Source organism: Vicugna pacos, chromosome 34 (assembly GCF_048564905.1).
Source record: "Vicugna pacos chromosome 34, VicPac4, whole genome shotgun sequence".
Lineage (NCBI taxonomy): Eukaryota > Metazoa > Chordata > Mammalia > Artiodactyla > Camelidae > Vicugna > Vicugna pacos.
Window position 1 is genome coordinate 20,400,658 of NC_133020.1, and position 16,043 is coordinate 20,416,700.

The following is a 16,043-nucleotide window of genomic DNA, read 5'->3' on the forward strand; positions in this document are numbered from 1 at the left end:
CTTTTCACATGGCCCTGCTGGTTTTCATTTTGTCAACCTGGTTGTGTTCTTTCTAAAATTGAATTTATTCTTTTCAGATAGGTAATACATTGACATAGTACAAAATTTGAAAGATGCAAGACTTGACAGTGAGAAGTGTCTCCACACCCCCGTTTCCTACCCCCACCCCCATCCCAGCAACTGTTGGCAATTTCTTGTGTATCTTTCTAGGGACAATCTATGTATATCCAAGCAAATATATATATATATATTTGTATATATGTGCGAGTGTTTCTTTTTACACAAGCGGTAGTATACTGCACACTGTTCTGCATGTTGCTTTTTTCCCCTAATAACCTATCCTGGTGATCCTTCCAGAGTCAGTATAAAAAGAGCTGTCTCATTCTTTTCAATAGCTGTAAAGTATTCCATTGTGTGGCTGTGAATCTGGGTCCTTTATTCTTGTCCGCTGAGCGTGTGGAAGCCAAGCTCTGGGTAGCCTGCTTCTGTGTAATCATTTGGGGCGGCCTTTTCTGAGGGCAGGGGTGGGTAGTGGGTGCGTAGGCAGACACTGTCCAGGGGCTCCGTTTGAACTTGGCCCTCCACCTGCAGACCCGCTGCTGGAGCATCCTACAGACGTTGGTAAATTGCAGTAGAAATAAGATTCAGGGAGCGGGCACCCCTACCTGAAAACCCCCCCACCGCCTTCGGGCTTGGCTCACTTTGTTGTCTGCAGTCATAAGAGCTAGGGGAGCTGCCAGGGTGTTATAATCTAGTTCAAAATGAGCTGAGAGGGAGTCCTAAAACCCCACCTCCTTCAGGAAGTCTTCCTGAACAGCTCTGAGAAATAGATTGAAGTTCTTATCGCCTCTTCCCCTACTTCCCGCTCCAGGCTGAGCATACGCCAATCTTTGTCTAAGGATTAAGTTAATTCTTTCTTCCTGTGGCTTAAAAGTGCTTGTTTTCTTCTGTACACAAACGGATGTTCGTCACCTCTTATTCTTTCTTTCACTTAACAAATATTTGACTGTATGCCAATTACTACTCTTCCAGGTACCAGGGTACAGCAGTTAACAAAAGACCCCCAAACCCCTTCGTGAAGCTTATAGACAAAAATAAACAAGATGAAGAATGAAAACATACAGTATGTCCAATGGGATAAGGGCTCTGAGGAAAATAAAACAGGGCAGGGGGCCTGGGGGTAAAGGGATTTGCGGTTTCGGACAGGGTGCCCTGAGAAGGCCTCACTGAGAGCTGGCATGACCCTGGAGTAACGACCTGGAGAAGGGGCTGTGCCATGTGAGGGAGGGGCGCCCTGGCAGAGGCAGCAGCAGCGCAAAGGCGAGTGAGAGGGCCTGCCTGCTTGTTCAGGTGAGGCGGGAGCAGAGAGAGGTCTGAGGCAGGAGGGAGGGCGGGAGAGGGCAGGGGTGCCGCTGATCTTGTAAGAGATTCTCCCCTGGGATTTCCACATCCACCAGGTAGTGTTTGGGAATGCGTGGGGATGTTTTAGTTGTCGCAGAGGCTGGTGGGGTGGAGCACTGCTCTGCTGGCGTTTAGCGGGCAAGGGCTGTGTCGCACATCCTAGAGAGCACAGGACAGCCCCCACGGTGAAGAGTTCTCCTGCCCCAAATACCAGTGTTTTTGGCTAAGAAACACTGATAGGGCCTTGGAATCCATTGTGAAGACTTTGGCTTTTACTTTAAGAAAGACTGGGAGCCACTGGATGGTTTTGAGCAGAATACTTAAAAGGAACCCCGGCTGCTGGGGGAGTTTGGGTGTGGAGAACACTGAAGCAGGAAGAGAAGGTGAAGCGGGGACAAGGCGGGAGGCGGCTGCAGAGCCCAGGCGGGAGAGCGAAGGCGCTTGGACGGGGTGATGGCAGCAGAAGTGGCCACACGCAGTCAAGCCAAGGGGACTCCCTGAGGGACTGGTGTGGGTGTGAGAGAAGCAGAAGCTGAGGATGAGGTGGAGAGTTTGGGCTGAAGCTGCTGGAAGGAAGAGATGGAGGCGTCTGCAGGGGGAAGATGAGGGGTTGAGGCTGGAGATGCCTGTTGGGCGGTGCAGTGAGATGACTGGTGGGCCTTCGGAGTGGACTGGAGATATAAATCTGGGGAGGCTTTTAAAGCCGAAGGAGCAGGGCAGCTTGAGAAGCACGAGGTGGCCCGGCAAAGAGGCGTCCCAGTGAGGAGGGCAGGAGCAGGGTCGCCCGTTGCAGAGGGCGAGCGGGGAGGACAGTCCATTGGGCAGCACGGAGGTCATTTGTGACCCTGAAAAGCGCAGCTTTTGCGGAGCAAGTGGGGCGGGAGAAGCTTGATTAGCGTGGGTTGCAGAGAGGAGGAAGCCAAGACTGAGACAAATCCACCCGGTGTAACGCCTGGACCTTGATTAGGTCCCGATTCAGACAAAGCAACTGGAAACACACGTTTTTAAAATTTTATTTTTATTGAAGTGTAGTTGATTTACAGTGTTAGTTCAGGTGTACAGCAGTGAGTCAGTTATACATACACATACATATATATATACATACACATATATTTTCAGATTCTTTTCCATTATGGGTTATTACAAGATACTGAATAGTTCCCTGTGCTATAGAGTGGGTCCTTGTTGTTTATCTATTTTATATACAGTAGTGTGTATCTGTTAATCCCACATCCCTAATTTATCCCTCCCCCTCTTCCCCTCTGGTAACCATAGTTTATTTTCTATGTCCATGAGCCTATTTCTAGTTTGTAATAAAATTTGTGTCCTTTTTTTAGATTCCACATATGTGATATATGATATTTGTCTTTCTCTGACAAAAGACATTTTTAAGCAACCAGGGAGATTGGAACACGAATGTTTAGAGATCTATTGTTAATTTAGTTAGGTTCAAAGTTCTTACCTGTTAGAGACGCACTCTGAGCAATGATATTGTTTCTGGGGTATGCTTTAAAATGCAACAGCGAAAAGTTGGGGATAGAAGATTGATAAGATGCACGTTTGACATTTCCTAATCGAAAGTTTAAAAGATGACAGAATGGGAGGAACTGAAGAGAGTGTAGAAAGCTCTTGAATGAATTTTGCTAGAAAGAAGAGTAAAGAAATGAGGTGATATCTGGAGGGGGAAGAGGGTTCAAGACAGAAGGTGGTTCTTGAAGGTGGGAGCAATGGTGGCACATTCGACTCAGCCCGCTGCAGGGACTGAGTGTCACCACCAGAAAAGCCCTGCCCTGGGCACCACAGGAAGACTGAGGACCACGGCCTCACTACCCGGAGGAAAGAAAGAATAATTTAACGAAAGCTATATTTTATTGTGCGTGCACTATGGGCTAGGCTCTGTGTTAAGTGCCTTACAGACTTATCTCATGTCTCAGTAACTTTTGCATTTGGGGGATGAGGCACCAGAGGTCGAGGAACTCGCCCTCAGTCAAGCAGCCAACAGGAGGCTGTATCCACATTTAAACCACAGCAGACAGAACCTCGCAGAGCAACGTACAACCATCTGATCTTCACTCACTTATTCAGTCTTCCTTTCAGCACCTCATGTACTGATTTCTGCTGTGCACTAGGCATCTATATACGTTTTTAAATCTCAGTTGGTCCGTACAATCCTCGTGGGAAGATATTACTGTCCCCATTTCACAGATGTGGTAACTGAGGCTCAGAGATTAAGAGGACCCACCCAAGGTCACACAGCTACAGTAGTGTCTTCAAGATTCACACACAGGCTTTAGCCTCTTACACCCTGATGGAGCGTCCCCCATGCTAGGGTGGAGGGGACGGGCTTCCCAAGTCAAGGCCTGACTGGGGAGAAACTTGGCTCAGTGGGGACAAAAAGGCTGGCGGCCCCAAGTGACATGCCCATGTGACCGCCATCCATACTGCTGAACTCATCTCTGTCATGCCAGGAGGACTGGACTAGAGGACAGAGTGTCACCCATGTGTAGCCACAGATGGATGATTTGCAGGTCCCCACAGGACATCGTATCCTTCTGTGGACCACGTGGTCAGGAGAGTTCATGTAAGGGACGAAACATCCTTGGTCTTAGTCCTGCATCTGCACACATGGAGTTGCATGTGAACATATGTGTACGTGCATATGTGTATCTGCCAGCCAAGAGTGAGTGTGTGTGCATCTATTACATGTATGTGTGTAGGCTTCCCCCAGTGGGAAGGCAGGGACTAAATGCAGCTCTTCCTAAAGCTTGTGGGCTCTCCGGGAACCGTGCTACCTCCTGCCGTCGGAGGAGGGGCCTCGGTGGCATTCTTCCCTAGACCATCTGTGGCTCCCAGGCTGCACCGTGGGATACACTCCTGGGACCAGAGGGACTGGGTTCAATGCTGGCTCCACCCCTACCCGCTGTGTGACCTTGGGGAAACAAGGTCATGTCTTGCTCCTTACCTGCAAAGCAGAATAACCAGGTCTAACCCATGTACGAAGATTAAAAGGCGTGTGAATGGACTACTATTCAGCCATAAAAAGGGAATGAAATAATGCCATTTGCAGCAACATGGATGGACCTGGAGGTGATCATACTAAGTGAAGTGAGCCAGAAAGAGACACAGTATTGTATGATATCACTTATAGATGTGGAATCTAAAAACAATGTCACAAATGAACTTATTTATGAAACAGAAATAGACTCACAGACATAGAAAACAAACTTAAGGTTACCGGAGGGCGAGAAGGGGGAGGGATAAATTAGGAGTTCAGGATTTGCAGATACTAACTACTGTATATAAAATAAACAAGAAGGTCCTACTGTACAGCACAGGGAACTAGATTCAGTACCTTGTAATAGCCCATCATGAAAAATAATGTGAAAAAGAATATATACATATGTGTATAACTGAATCACTGTGCTGTACACCAGAAACTCACATAACATTGTAAGTCAACAATATTTTCGTGAAAAAAAGAGGTGTGTGTGGAGACACTGTATAAACTGTGACATGCTGCAGGGGAGGGAGGAGACAGCTGCGTGTGTGCCCAGCACTGTGCCAGACTGATGAGGAACGCACTGGCAACAAAAGCAAAAATCAACAAGCAGGATGTCAACCCAGAAGCTTTAGCCCCGTGAGGGGAGCCGCCGACAAAACACACGGGCAACCTACCGAATGGGAGAAAATGTTTCCAAATCATACACTGACAAGGGGCTAATATCCAAAAATATATAAAGAACTCACATAGATCAATAGCAGAAAACAAACAACCTGATTAAAGAACGGGCAAAGGACCTCCACGGACAGTTTTCCAAAGAGGACATACAGGGGGCCAACAGGCACATGAAGGGATGCTCCACAGCATTAATTCTCAGGGAGAGGCAAGTCGAAACCATAGTGAGATGCCACCCCCACCTGTCAGAATGATGGCCGTTAGAAGAACAGAAGTAAGCGTTGGCGAGGATGTGGGGAAAAGGGAACCTTGTGCACGATTGGTGGGAATGCGAATTGGTGCAGCCGCTGTGGAAAACAGTATGGAGGGTCCTCAAAAAATGAAAAATAGAGCTAGCATATGATCCAGTAATTTCACTTCTGGGCATTTATCCAAAGGAAATGAAAACAGGGTCTGCCGTACTCCCATGGTCACTGAAGCATCATTTACAACAGCCAAGATGTGGTGACAACCTAAACGTCCACCACTGGGTGAATGGATAAAGAAGATAAAGGTACAGTGGAATATAATTTGGCCTGAGAAAGAAGCAATCCTGCTGCTTGCGGCAACATGGATGGACCTTGAGGGCATGGTGCTAATGGAATGAGCCACACAGAGAAAGACGAATGCTCCACAGTGTTACTTACATGTGGAATCTTAAAAAGAAACAAAACGTCAAACTCATAGAAACAGGATGTAGAAAAGTGGTTGCCAGGGGCTGGGGGTGGCAGGGGGAAATAGTGAGAGGTTGGTGAGAGGGCACGAACTGTCAGCTGTAAGAGGAGTAAGGTCTGACGAGCTAATGTAAAACATGGCGACCACGGTCGAGAACACTGTGCTGCCTAATTGAGAAAAAAAAAGATGCACTAGACCCAGGCAGACTCTGCCCTCAAACACTGAGCCAGGGGTCGGTGGCAGGCCCTGTGCATGTGACGGGGGTATGGAGACACAAGACGCGGAGTTTGAAATACAGCAACTCATTCAATGGAGTGACCTCCATTTACGAACCACTGTGGACTGTGGGTCGAACTCCTGAAGTCCGTTTTCTCATTTAGCTGATTCTGAAGGCACGTGGGCCTCCTATTTGGTCCACTGTGTGCCCCAGCCTCTCCTGTGGCAGTAACAGAACCTGGGGGCTGGGCCCAGGTGTGGTCAAGTGCGACCTCAGCCTCTTCCTCACCCGCAGGACGGGGACAACCGTTGCCACCTCTCCTGCCTGTTGTGTATGTGTGTCACACAGCAAGTTCCTGGCAGGCGGTGCGCACACGGTGACGGACAAGCAGGTCACTGCAGTGTCCACGATCTTCCGGGCTGTGTGGGCGGCTGAGTGAGGAGGGGCGATGGCTTTCCTGTTGGGGACGGGATGCCTTCAGGAATGTGCAAAGGATAGGGGGTCGCTGTTTATAGTTTGAAACGAGTGGGAAATTTGCAAAACCCACGCAGAAGTGAGTCCAAGCCGCTTTCTCTCTCCACCGAGCCTCCCCGTCTGTGCAGGGTCGGCGGCGCCACGGTAGCGTCTGCCTCACAGGGGAACAGGTGTGGAAGCGTTGTATTAATTTGACCCAAGTCAAGTGCCGAGATTGGGCTCCTCTGAAGCAGCTGACAGTCTGGTGAGGAGCCGGAGGCAAACATCGCAGTCGCTGTGAGAGCTGTAACGAACCAGCCCGAGGCCTGTGCCCGGAAGCACCCGGGGAGTTATAGCAGCAACAGTATCGAATCGCTCACTGTGGGGGGGGCGGGGGTGCTCCTCGGCCACACTCGGCAGTGGCTGGAGGGGCCTGACCACGGTCAGGACATTCACTTTCAGGACGGTCCCCAAATGCCCGGCCTGGCCCACTGGGGTTAATGGATGGCGCCTTTCCTCCCCATGACTGCTCCCCACATGGGGGCTGGTTCCTCCTATGACCACGAAAACAAGGTCGTAGTAGGGAAACCAGGCAGATCGCTCCCCTGGAAGCCAGTGGAAGGCGGTGTTTCAGGAAAGAGGGTTTGGCTGATGAATGTCGCAGAAAAGGCAAGTCAGTCAGGAGCTGAGAGGGTCCCGCTGGATTTCTGGGGAGCTCCCTAGTGGCAGCTCTGTTAGGACTCCAGGGAGGAGCCACGTTCCAGCGAGTTCAAGGAGGTCAAGGTGAAAGCAAGCTCCCTGGGAGGCTGGAGAAGGAAGGGGGAGGCTTGCAGGGGAAACGGGGTTTTTAGGAGGAGAGATCTGATGAGCAAAAGCCCCTGGAAACGACTGCCCTGAAGGCCAGCAGGGGAGGGGAGGCATGATGGAGAGTTGTAGAGACCCGGCGGCCCCTCCCTGAGACTGACAGGCGAGAGGCCGGAACGGGGGACACTGGCAACAGCTGACACTTGTTAAGCATTTACTATGTTCTCATGTCAGTGCTTTGCATGTTTTAACTCTTCATCCTCAAAATGACGTTTTAAAGAAGTTCTATTGTTAACCCCATTTACAGGTGAGGACACCACGGCCAGTCTTGTATGGGGGAGTCAGGGAGGAGCCCTGAGGGGTCTCCCCCCAGGCAGGGAGAAAAGGGGGCCCAGGAGGTCCCCTGCTGGGAGGGCGGGGCGGCTGGCAGCTCCTCTCTGAGCCCTTGGCCGTCAGAGAGGTGGAGCAGCCTTCGCAGTTCCAGGAGGAGGGCTTTCCGCCAGAAGAACGCTTTCCCAGCTGTTTTTTAAAGCGAGGACACACCCCCGAGCCCCCACCCAGATTAGACCAGCTGGGCAACCCAAACTGTCCTCAGACCCAATCAGAGCTGCACGGGTTGTGGTGTGAGGCCCATCTCTGCTGCCGCCACTTCCCTCTGGACCTCAGGGTGGCTCCCGGGCAGCTGAGGGGGCACTGAGGCTCCTGGGAAAAGAGGAGAGAAACACAGAGTTACTGCAAGACCAGACTTCTTCAAAATAACGTCCAAGAGCCGGCAGCATGTTTTCAGGGGAAACCTGTCTGAGAAGGAGAGGTAGGCAGCTCTTTCCCAGACTTCGTTACCCCTCCCCTGGCAGCGGGGGATGGACTAGACGGCCTTTAAAGCTCCCCCAAAGGAGACTGAGCAGAGAAGGAAAGAGAAGCTGAGCCCACTCAGAGGGAGGTCTGCACAAGATTTCAGCCTTCGGCACTGAACCTGGTGGGGCTACCGGGCCAGGTGACGTTTCTGTAGCTTTTTGTCCCTGGCTGCTGGTCATCTGCCATCACTTGCCTCATTAGGACCGTCCAAAGCTTTCTGAGGGGGACCGTGCAGTGGGAGACCGCACCAAGGAGCAAAGGAAGTCCGCCCCTTGCTCCGTGCCTCCCGGGGCCAGAGGAGGGGTGGGGGGCTGGGAGGAGAAGTCGGGATGGCACCTGGTGGGTCTGTGTGAGCAGCGGAGCTGGGGTTGCTGAGCCCCTCGGGGACTCATACTAGTGTCCGTAAGATCGTGCGTCTGTGCGGGGCTTACTAGGTTTCTCCCCAGGCAGTTTCACATTTAAAGTCATACCGAATCCCCACGACCCAGTGGTGAGAGAAACAGGGCAGGCACAGAGCCTCGTTCACCAGGACCTGACCGTCCCCAGGGCCAGTGATGTGGAGGGGGCTGGGTCTCCATCGCCAGCTCCACGCTGTCTCCATGGCCCTTCCCGGGATTCTCCGCCCAGGCTTGGGTCCAGGTTTCCCCCTATTCAACTTCCCACCCCCGATTTTCTCCCTGCCCTGGTTTCTGGCCCCCTGGTTCCTTTGGCTCAGTTATGAGCCATCTGGTCTTTGAAAATCCAATCTAGTGGTTGAAAGGAAGGAAAAATTTGGTGTTTTTCTGCTGCTTAGAGGGGGGTTAATAATTAGGTGATCTGGGGGCAATTGGAGGAGGGGTTTTAGAAAAGAAATTATTCTAAAGACTCGATGAAATATCAAGAAGTGAGAAGGGGAAGAAAATATTCTGGTCTTTAAAACATCAGCATATTAAGATACAATTACATACAATAAAGTTCTCCCATTTTAAGTGTGCAGTTCAAGGATTTTTGACAAATTTCTACAGCTGCGTATCCTCTTCTCAAGTTGTAGATCATTTCCATCAGCCCACATGACCCCTTGTTCCCTTTCTTTTATTGTTTATTGCAGTGTAGTTGATTTACAATGTTAGTTCCAAGTGTACAGCAAAGTGGCTCAGTTACACATATACCTACTCATATGTATATTTTTCAGACACTTTTCCATTACCTCGTTCCCTTTTCAGTTTAATCTCTTCCCTCCTGTGTCACTGAAACTGATCCTCTTTCTGTTGCTATGGTTTTGCCTTTTCTAGAATCTCATACAAATAGCCTCATAGAAGGTACAGACTTTTGTGTCTATGTCCTTCGCTTTGCATAATCCTCCTGGTGCCTATATGAATAATAAGCTTCTTCCTTTTTATTGCTGAATAGTATTCCATTGCATAGATAAATTACAATTTGTTTATCCATTTACCAGTTAACTGACATTTCAGTTGTTGCTGGGGTTTTTTTCCTTTACACAAATCTTTTTTTTTTTAATAACTGCCTCTATGTACATTTAGAACCATGGTCCACATCCGTGTGGGACGCATCATTTACTCAATTTACTGACAGCGTTTGGTGTGCACATGTATTTGTTCCCTTGTTGAATTAACTCTGGGTCAGCTCCACCCCACTTCTACTCCTCTGGCCAGGGTGCAGACACTAGCAAAGTGAGTCAAACAACTCACGAAATGAATATTCAAACCAAAACACTTATATGGATGGTTAACATTTTTATCGTGTCTTATTTTATCATGGTAGGAATACCTAATGTAAGATCTACCCTCCTAAGACATTTTTAAGTTACATTTGTGTTTTAAGTTACATTTGTGTAACTACATTGTAGTTACACTGTAAAATGTAACTAGAGGCACTCACCTTGCATAACTGAAACTTTGTGCCCTTTGCTTAGCAATTCCCCAGTTCCTTCTCCCCTCCCCCGCAGCCCTGCTCACCACCTGCTCACCCTACTCCCTGATTCCATGAGTTCGACTATTTCAGATACGTCATTCATATCAGCGGGAGCATGCAGTATTTGTTTTTCTGTGACTGGCTTATTTCACTTAGCACGTCTTCAAGTTTTATCCATCACATGTAACAGGATTTCCTTCTTCTTAAAGGCTGAGTAGTATTCCATTGCATATATTGATCACATTTTCTTTATCCATTCTTCTGTCATTTAGAGTGTTTATGAATCTTGGCTATTGTGAATAGGAGGCACTGATTATTGGGGTGCTAATATCTCTTCAAGATCCTGATTTCAATTCTTTGGGATCAATACCCAGCAGGGGGATTTTTGGATCATGTGGTAGTCCTCATTTTAATCCTTTGAGAAAACTCCACACTGTTTTCTATAGCACCATTTTGCATTCCTACCAACTGTGTGCAGGGTTCCAGCTTCTCCACGTCCTCCCCAACACTTGCTGTCTTTTGCTTTTCTGATAATAGACATCCTAACAGGTGTGAGGGCACAGCGTATTGTGGTTTTGATTTGCATTTCCCTAATAACTAGTGACTTTGAGGATTTTTTCATATATTTGTTGGCTGTTTGTCTTCTTTGGAGAAATGTTTATTCAAGTTTTTAGCTCACTTTTAATTGAGTTATTAGGGCTTTTTTTTCCCCATTGAGCTGTAAGATTTCTTTATATATTTTGAAAATTAACCACTTATCTGACATACAGTTTGCAAATATTTCCTCTCATTCTGTAGGTTGCATTTGCACTCTGTTGATTGTTTTCTTCGCTGTGCAGGAGTGTTTTTGGTTTAATGTGGTGCCACTTGTCTATTTTCATGTTTGTTACCTGTGGTTTTGGTGTCATATCCATGAAGTCATGGTCAAGACCAATGTCATAAAGCTTTCCCCCTATGTTTTCTTCTAGGGGTTTTAGTTTCAGGTCTTATGTTTAAGTCTTTTATCCATTTTGAGTCAATTTCATGACCAAAGATAGAGCCAACTGAGTGATCCATCCAGGTAGAGGAGCCTCCTGCGGGGATGGGGGTGCAGAAGTAGAGGAGATCACTGGCGGGGGTCCGGGGGCTGCAAGCAGGAGGTGGAGTCTGAACTGAAAGGCCTTATGACAGAACCAGTGCTGCTCATCCTCCCCTGGGCAGTGTCTGGAGTCTCGGGGTTGCCCAGGGGCAGGGCGCTCTGACCTTCTCCCTCTGCTCTGCCCCCAGGAATGAGACCGTGCTGCACCAGTTCTGCTGCCCAGCCGCCGACGCCGAGCAGAAGCCCGCCTGCTCCGACCTGGCCTCCCAAAGGTGGGAATGACCGATGCCCGGGCCTCCCTCCCCACCCGCACCGTCCGTCCCCTGAGCAGAGCACACGCCACGGCACCACTCGGCCTCTTCCTCCCAAGTCTCCTATTCCATTTGTTTGTTTGTTTTTACCTCCTTCCTCCTATGTTCATCTTTCCTGTCTTCCTCTGGACCCCAGATGAGCCATTCCCACTTCATGTCATTATACCCACTTCGCAGACCCCAGCCCAGTGCTCCTTCCCACCAGACGGCCTGTAGAACCTCCACCTGTGTCAAGGTCAGGGGCTTCATCTGAGGAGACACGTAAATCTCGCACGGCAGGTTGTCCGGCGTCCGCTGCTGCCCAACTGATGAGAGTGCCCACCCTTCCTCTTGTGCCCGAGATTTGCATTTTTCTTTCATGTCTTTCTCCTCCGCAAAGTTGCCAAGATGACTTTAATTTTGAAGGTTTGTCAACCTCATTCTGCTGGGTTCGCCAACCCCCCTGGGAAGGAAGGGGGCGCATCAAGAAGTCAGGTCTGGAGTCCCTGCCCAGGCTCTCCTCCTCGCCTTGTTCTGGGTCGTCCCCAGGCTCTGTCTTCCCCGCAGTCTCCCTCCACCACGCTCCACCCCCACCCCGCCCCGTGTCCCTCCGTCTCAGCGTCCTCTCCTCCCTCTGTGCTGATCACACTTTGTCCCAGCCTCTCTCCCCCAAGGCTTCCGTCTCAGTTCAGCATTCTTCTATTTGCTTGTTTACTTCCCTGGGGGTCAGGATGCTTGGCCTGAAACTTGCCCCATTGGCCATCTCCTGTTAGAATGAATGTGGGTGCGTTACTCCCCAGGGCCCCAGGTTCCCCATCTGTATGACGAAGGGGCTGGTCTATCTAGGGAGCAGCATTCCGTGCCATCTCACGGAGCCTCTGGGCAGCTCAGGCTGGACGGGAGGGGAGCAGAAGGTGCAGAGCCCCCATGGCACTTGCACTAAGGACCCTCCACGCCTACCTCTCACCACTCCCAGGTTCAGTACTCAGTAGTTCCAGGACCCTTTCCCCTCTACTCCTTGGAAAATAAAGCTTGGGGACAGAGAACCTCCCCCTGAAAGGTGTTACCTCTTGTTTTCCCTCTAAGGAAGCCAGAGGGGGTTGAGAGAGGCAGGACTCTGCGGAAGGAACGGTGGAGGCTGGGTCAAAATAAGCGCCCAGCTTGGGGACCCTCACCCCCAGGGCGGAGAGAGGCACATCTTCCCCGGGGTGGAAGGCCCGGGGCGGGCCCTGTGCGGTGCTAATGCCTGGAGGTCTCAGGCCGAGCTCTGTGCCCAGGACCTAAGGAGAGTGAGGCTGCCTGGATCTCCCGGGACCCCCATCCAGGGGACATTGTGATGCCCCCAAGTTGAAAATGGGCTTCTTAGAAACTGGAAAGAAGAAGAGAAATGGGAGAAAGAGACAGCGGGAGAGGAGAGGAAGGAGGACAGCAAGGGGCTGGGAGACCTGCCCCCTCCCGGGAGCCCCGGGGCTCAGGCGCACAGCCAAGTCTTCTCCCTAAACATGCCCTCATTGGAAGGGAGGACAAGAGAAAAGCTGTTGGGTCTGCCTCCTGCCCCCATCTGGCCAACTCACTTCCTGGAACATTTATCGCCGCCATCTGGTCACTGGCGTTGGTGAGGGTGGATCAGTGTCCCCGGGAAGCTCGGGCCGGGGGCACCTGGGTCTTCTGAGGCCCCCCCTCTTCCTCTGAGTGCCCCGCAGCCTGACTCCTGGGAGGGGGTGGTGGGAAAAGCCGGTGCGCTGGGTGGGAGGCAGAGGTGGTGTACTGGGGCCTGAGTGCCAGCAGAATAGGCTTGCTTTCCAAGATTTGGGTGGGATGGAAGGAAATCTGTTACCTTAGCTTCTCCTTGAAGGGGCAGGTGCCAGCTCAGGGCGGAGGTGCTGGGAGGGAGAGTGGGAGGTGAGAGATTCTCTGGAGCGTTGGTCATGGTCACGGCAGGCCTGTGAGCACCGCCCACCACAGCCCTCCCTCTGTGCAGGCAGGGGGCAGGCCCCCAGGTTGGTCCAGACCTCCAGCCGCTGTCTTTTCTGCTATTCCAAGTTGTCCTGTCTGTCTGGCCTGTAGTTTCCCAGAATATGTGTCTGTTTGTCTGTCTGTTCATCTGTCCGATGTCAGCGTCTCGGCGCCTCTGGGAGAGGCCCTCCGGTGCCTTATGACGTCCAGCAGTGTGTGTGTCGGTCGGTCTGTCTGTTCTTGGCTTCTTGGGCGGATTCCACCCTGAGATACAGTTTCTCCCATCAGTCTCCCAACATCCCCGTTCCCAGCCCCATGCGGGACCTTCCCAGCCCCTCTGCCTTCCCTTTAAGCAGGTGTCCTGCCTGCGCCCACGGATATCGAACCCAGACCGCCCCTGAGTTTCCCTACAAGAAGGTGCCCGGGTCAGAAGCCGGACGGTGACCTGTACACACGGGGTGGGGGGGTCACAAGGCCTCTGGGCCACCTTGGGAGACCCTGGGCTGGGCTCTGAGACAAGCCAAGTTCCTCCCAGCTGCTCAGTGTGGGTTCCCACCTGCTCAGCAAGGACCCGGCCAAGTCTGGGATAAGTCAGTGGTCTGTACAGGAGACCCAGTAAGGCCTCTGCGCCAGCGGCAGGAGTTCAGGGCCAGGGCCTCGATGTGTGAGCGCAGGGCTGGCCACCAGGGCCCCTCCCTCCCTCCTCTACAGCCTGGCTGAAGCCAGTACTGACCAGGTCAGCAGAGTCTGAGGGGCTGCCCCTCCCTGTCCCTACCTCCAGCCATGGGGTTGAGCAGGAGTCCCCTTCCTGAGCCACTGGGCTCATCCCCTGGGGGCTGCAGCTAGTCACCCACAGCCCCTCCGATCAGATGTGTAAAGAGGAGATGCTGCAGCCCCAGGGAGACACCGGCCCCCGCCCAGAGCCCCAGTGTTGGGGCATGTGGGGTGGGGTGCGAGATTGGGGGTGGAGTCAGGAGAGACTGCAGGGGGATGCTCCCAGAAGTGGGAAGACCAGGAGGCTGCATGGTGGGCACGGGGAGTGGAGCAGTTATGGGGCTGGCAAGGCTCCCAAGGCTGGCCCACTGCTCATTGTGCCTACGTTCACGCAGCCCCGGGCACACAATGAGTAGAGTGCGTACCAGGCTCTGCCCCTCTTCCCACCTTCCCCTGCTGCTCCTGATGACAGGCCTTTATTCTGGGGAACTGAATAGGCCAGTAATCGCAGCCCTGCTTTCCATCCCACAGGCTCCCCTCCCTCTCTGGCTCTCAGTGAGTTGGGAACAATGACCCTGGAGCTGGCCAGCCGCCTCCTGCCTCCAGCGGAATAGGGCCCATTTGTCTCCGTGGGTGGCAGTGGGGCCCGAGATGAGGAAGACTGGCTTCTGTTAGAGTAATGACAGGAGGCTGGGGTGGGGGGGGCACTTGGGAAGGCAGGGCACTAAGCAGGAAGCTGAGCCACCCCCAGCCCTGGGGGGGCGCTCTGGGTACCTGGTCCTGCCTCCAGGATGCAAGTGGCACGCATGCTTGCTGTTGCACTGAGCACTCTCAGTATTTCATCTCATGTAATTGCGTGAGACGGCTGCTGTGGCCACTTGCAGATAAGGACCCTGGGGTGGAGAGGCGCTCTGGGTCTGGCAGACGGACCCCGCTAGTCGGTCCTGGAGCTGGAAGTTCAGCGCCGGCCAGACTCCGACAGGCAACTGCCTTCCTTGGGGCTGCTGCTAGGACTTTCTTGAAGAGCACAGGAGAAATGCCTCCAGCCGCTTCACTTGATCCTAAATAACATCTATTTCCTCTGATTATAAGTTATACTTGCTAGTTGTTGGCAATGTGGAAAATACAGAACTGTAAAGAAGAAAATAAAAATGGAATCCAGTCATATGGAATTAACCGCTGTTAGTATATTAGCGTGCAGCCTGCCGGGGCTTATTTTTCCAGGCTGGCTTTTGTATTTCCCCCCGTGAAAGAAAAAAGGCTTCTCAGCCTGGTGCTTCCCCGTAGAGCACCGTGGCCAATGGCAGAGCCTCCTGCCCTAAGCAGTCCCTCTCGGTAACCCCATCCCCAGTCACCAGCCAGCCAGGCTGCGGGCTCTGCTGGAGACCCCTGAGGAAGGGCCCGCCGCCCGGCGTGGCGTGGGGAGACCCTGCATCAGCACCCGTCCCCCTCTGGTCTCTCCCCAGTGGCTGGAGCCCAGATCAATGGACCGGCCAGTGTTTACTAAGCAATTACGGAGCAATTAAAGTCTCAATCAATACAGTTTAGGCTTCAAACAGCTGGGCTTGGGAGCCTCCAGTCCTTTGATGGCTCCATTAGTCACCTCTGGGCTCAGAGGCTGCTGGGAACCCTGCCCACTCCGATGCCCCCTACCACCCCAACCCCCACCCTCCGTGGAAGCAGAAAGGGTCCTTCTGGGGCTGCAGAACTGCGTGCTCTTCCCCAGAGAAGCACAAAAAGGCCTCAGCCTCCCATGAGGCCCCAGGAGGGGCGGGGTGGTGGGAGGAGGCCCACCCTGCCTGCCCACCTGGCCTGCCCAGCCCCCAGGCTCGAGGGTCCCTGTCTCTTCACACCAGGAGGGCATCGAGTGGCAGGCGAAGCCAAGGGACGCGGTGTGTCTCCTCGGAGTCCAGAGATTAGTTTCCAGAGGCTTTGCAGGAGTTGGGGCCCTGCACCCTGACCCAGGGCTCTGAA

At 52.1% G+C, this 16,043-nt stretch overlaps 1 protein-coding gene across 1 annotated transcript in view; it reads left to right on the plus strand.

Moving 5' to 3' along the window:
• The window catches only part of IQSEC3 (IQ motif and Sec7 domain ArfGEF 3), a 76,584-nt gene that overhangs the window by 11,948 nt on the left and 48,593 nt on the right, over positions 1 to 16,043 (plus strand). The window contains exon 2 of the mRNA XM_072954433.1: positions 11,298 to 11,381. Within this exon, the coding sequence (XP_072810534.1) occupies positions 11,298 to 11,381 (84 nt within the window). The remainder of the gene's footprint in view (positions 1 to 11,297; positions 11,382 to 16,043) is intronic.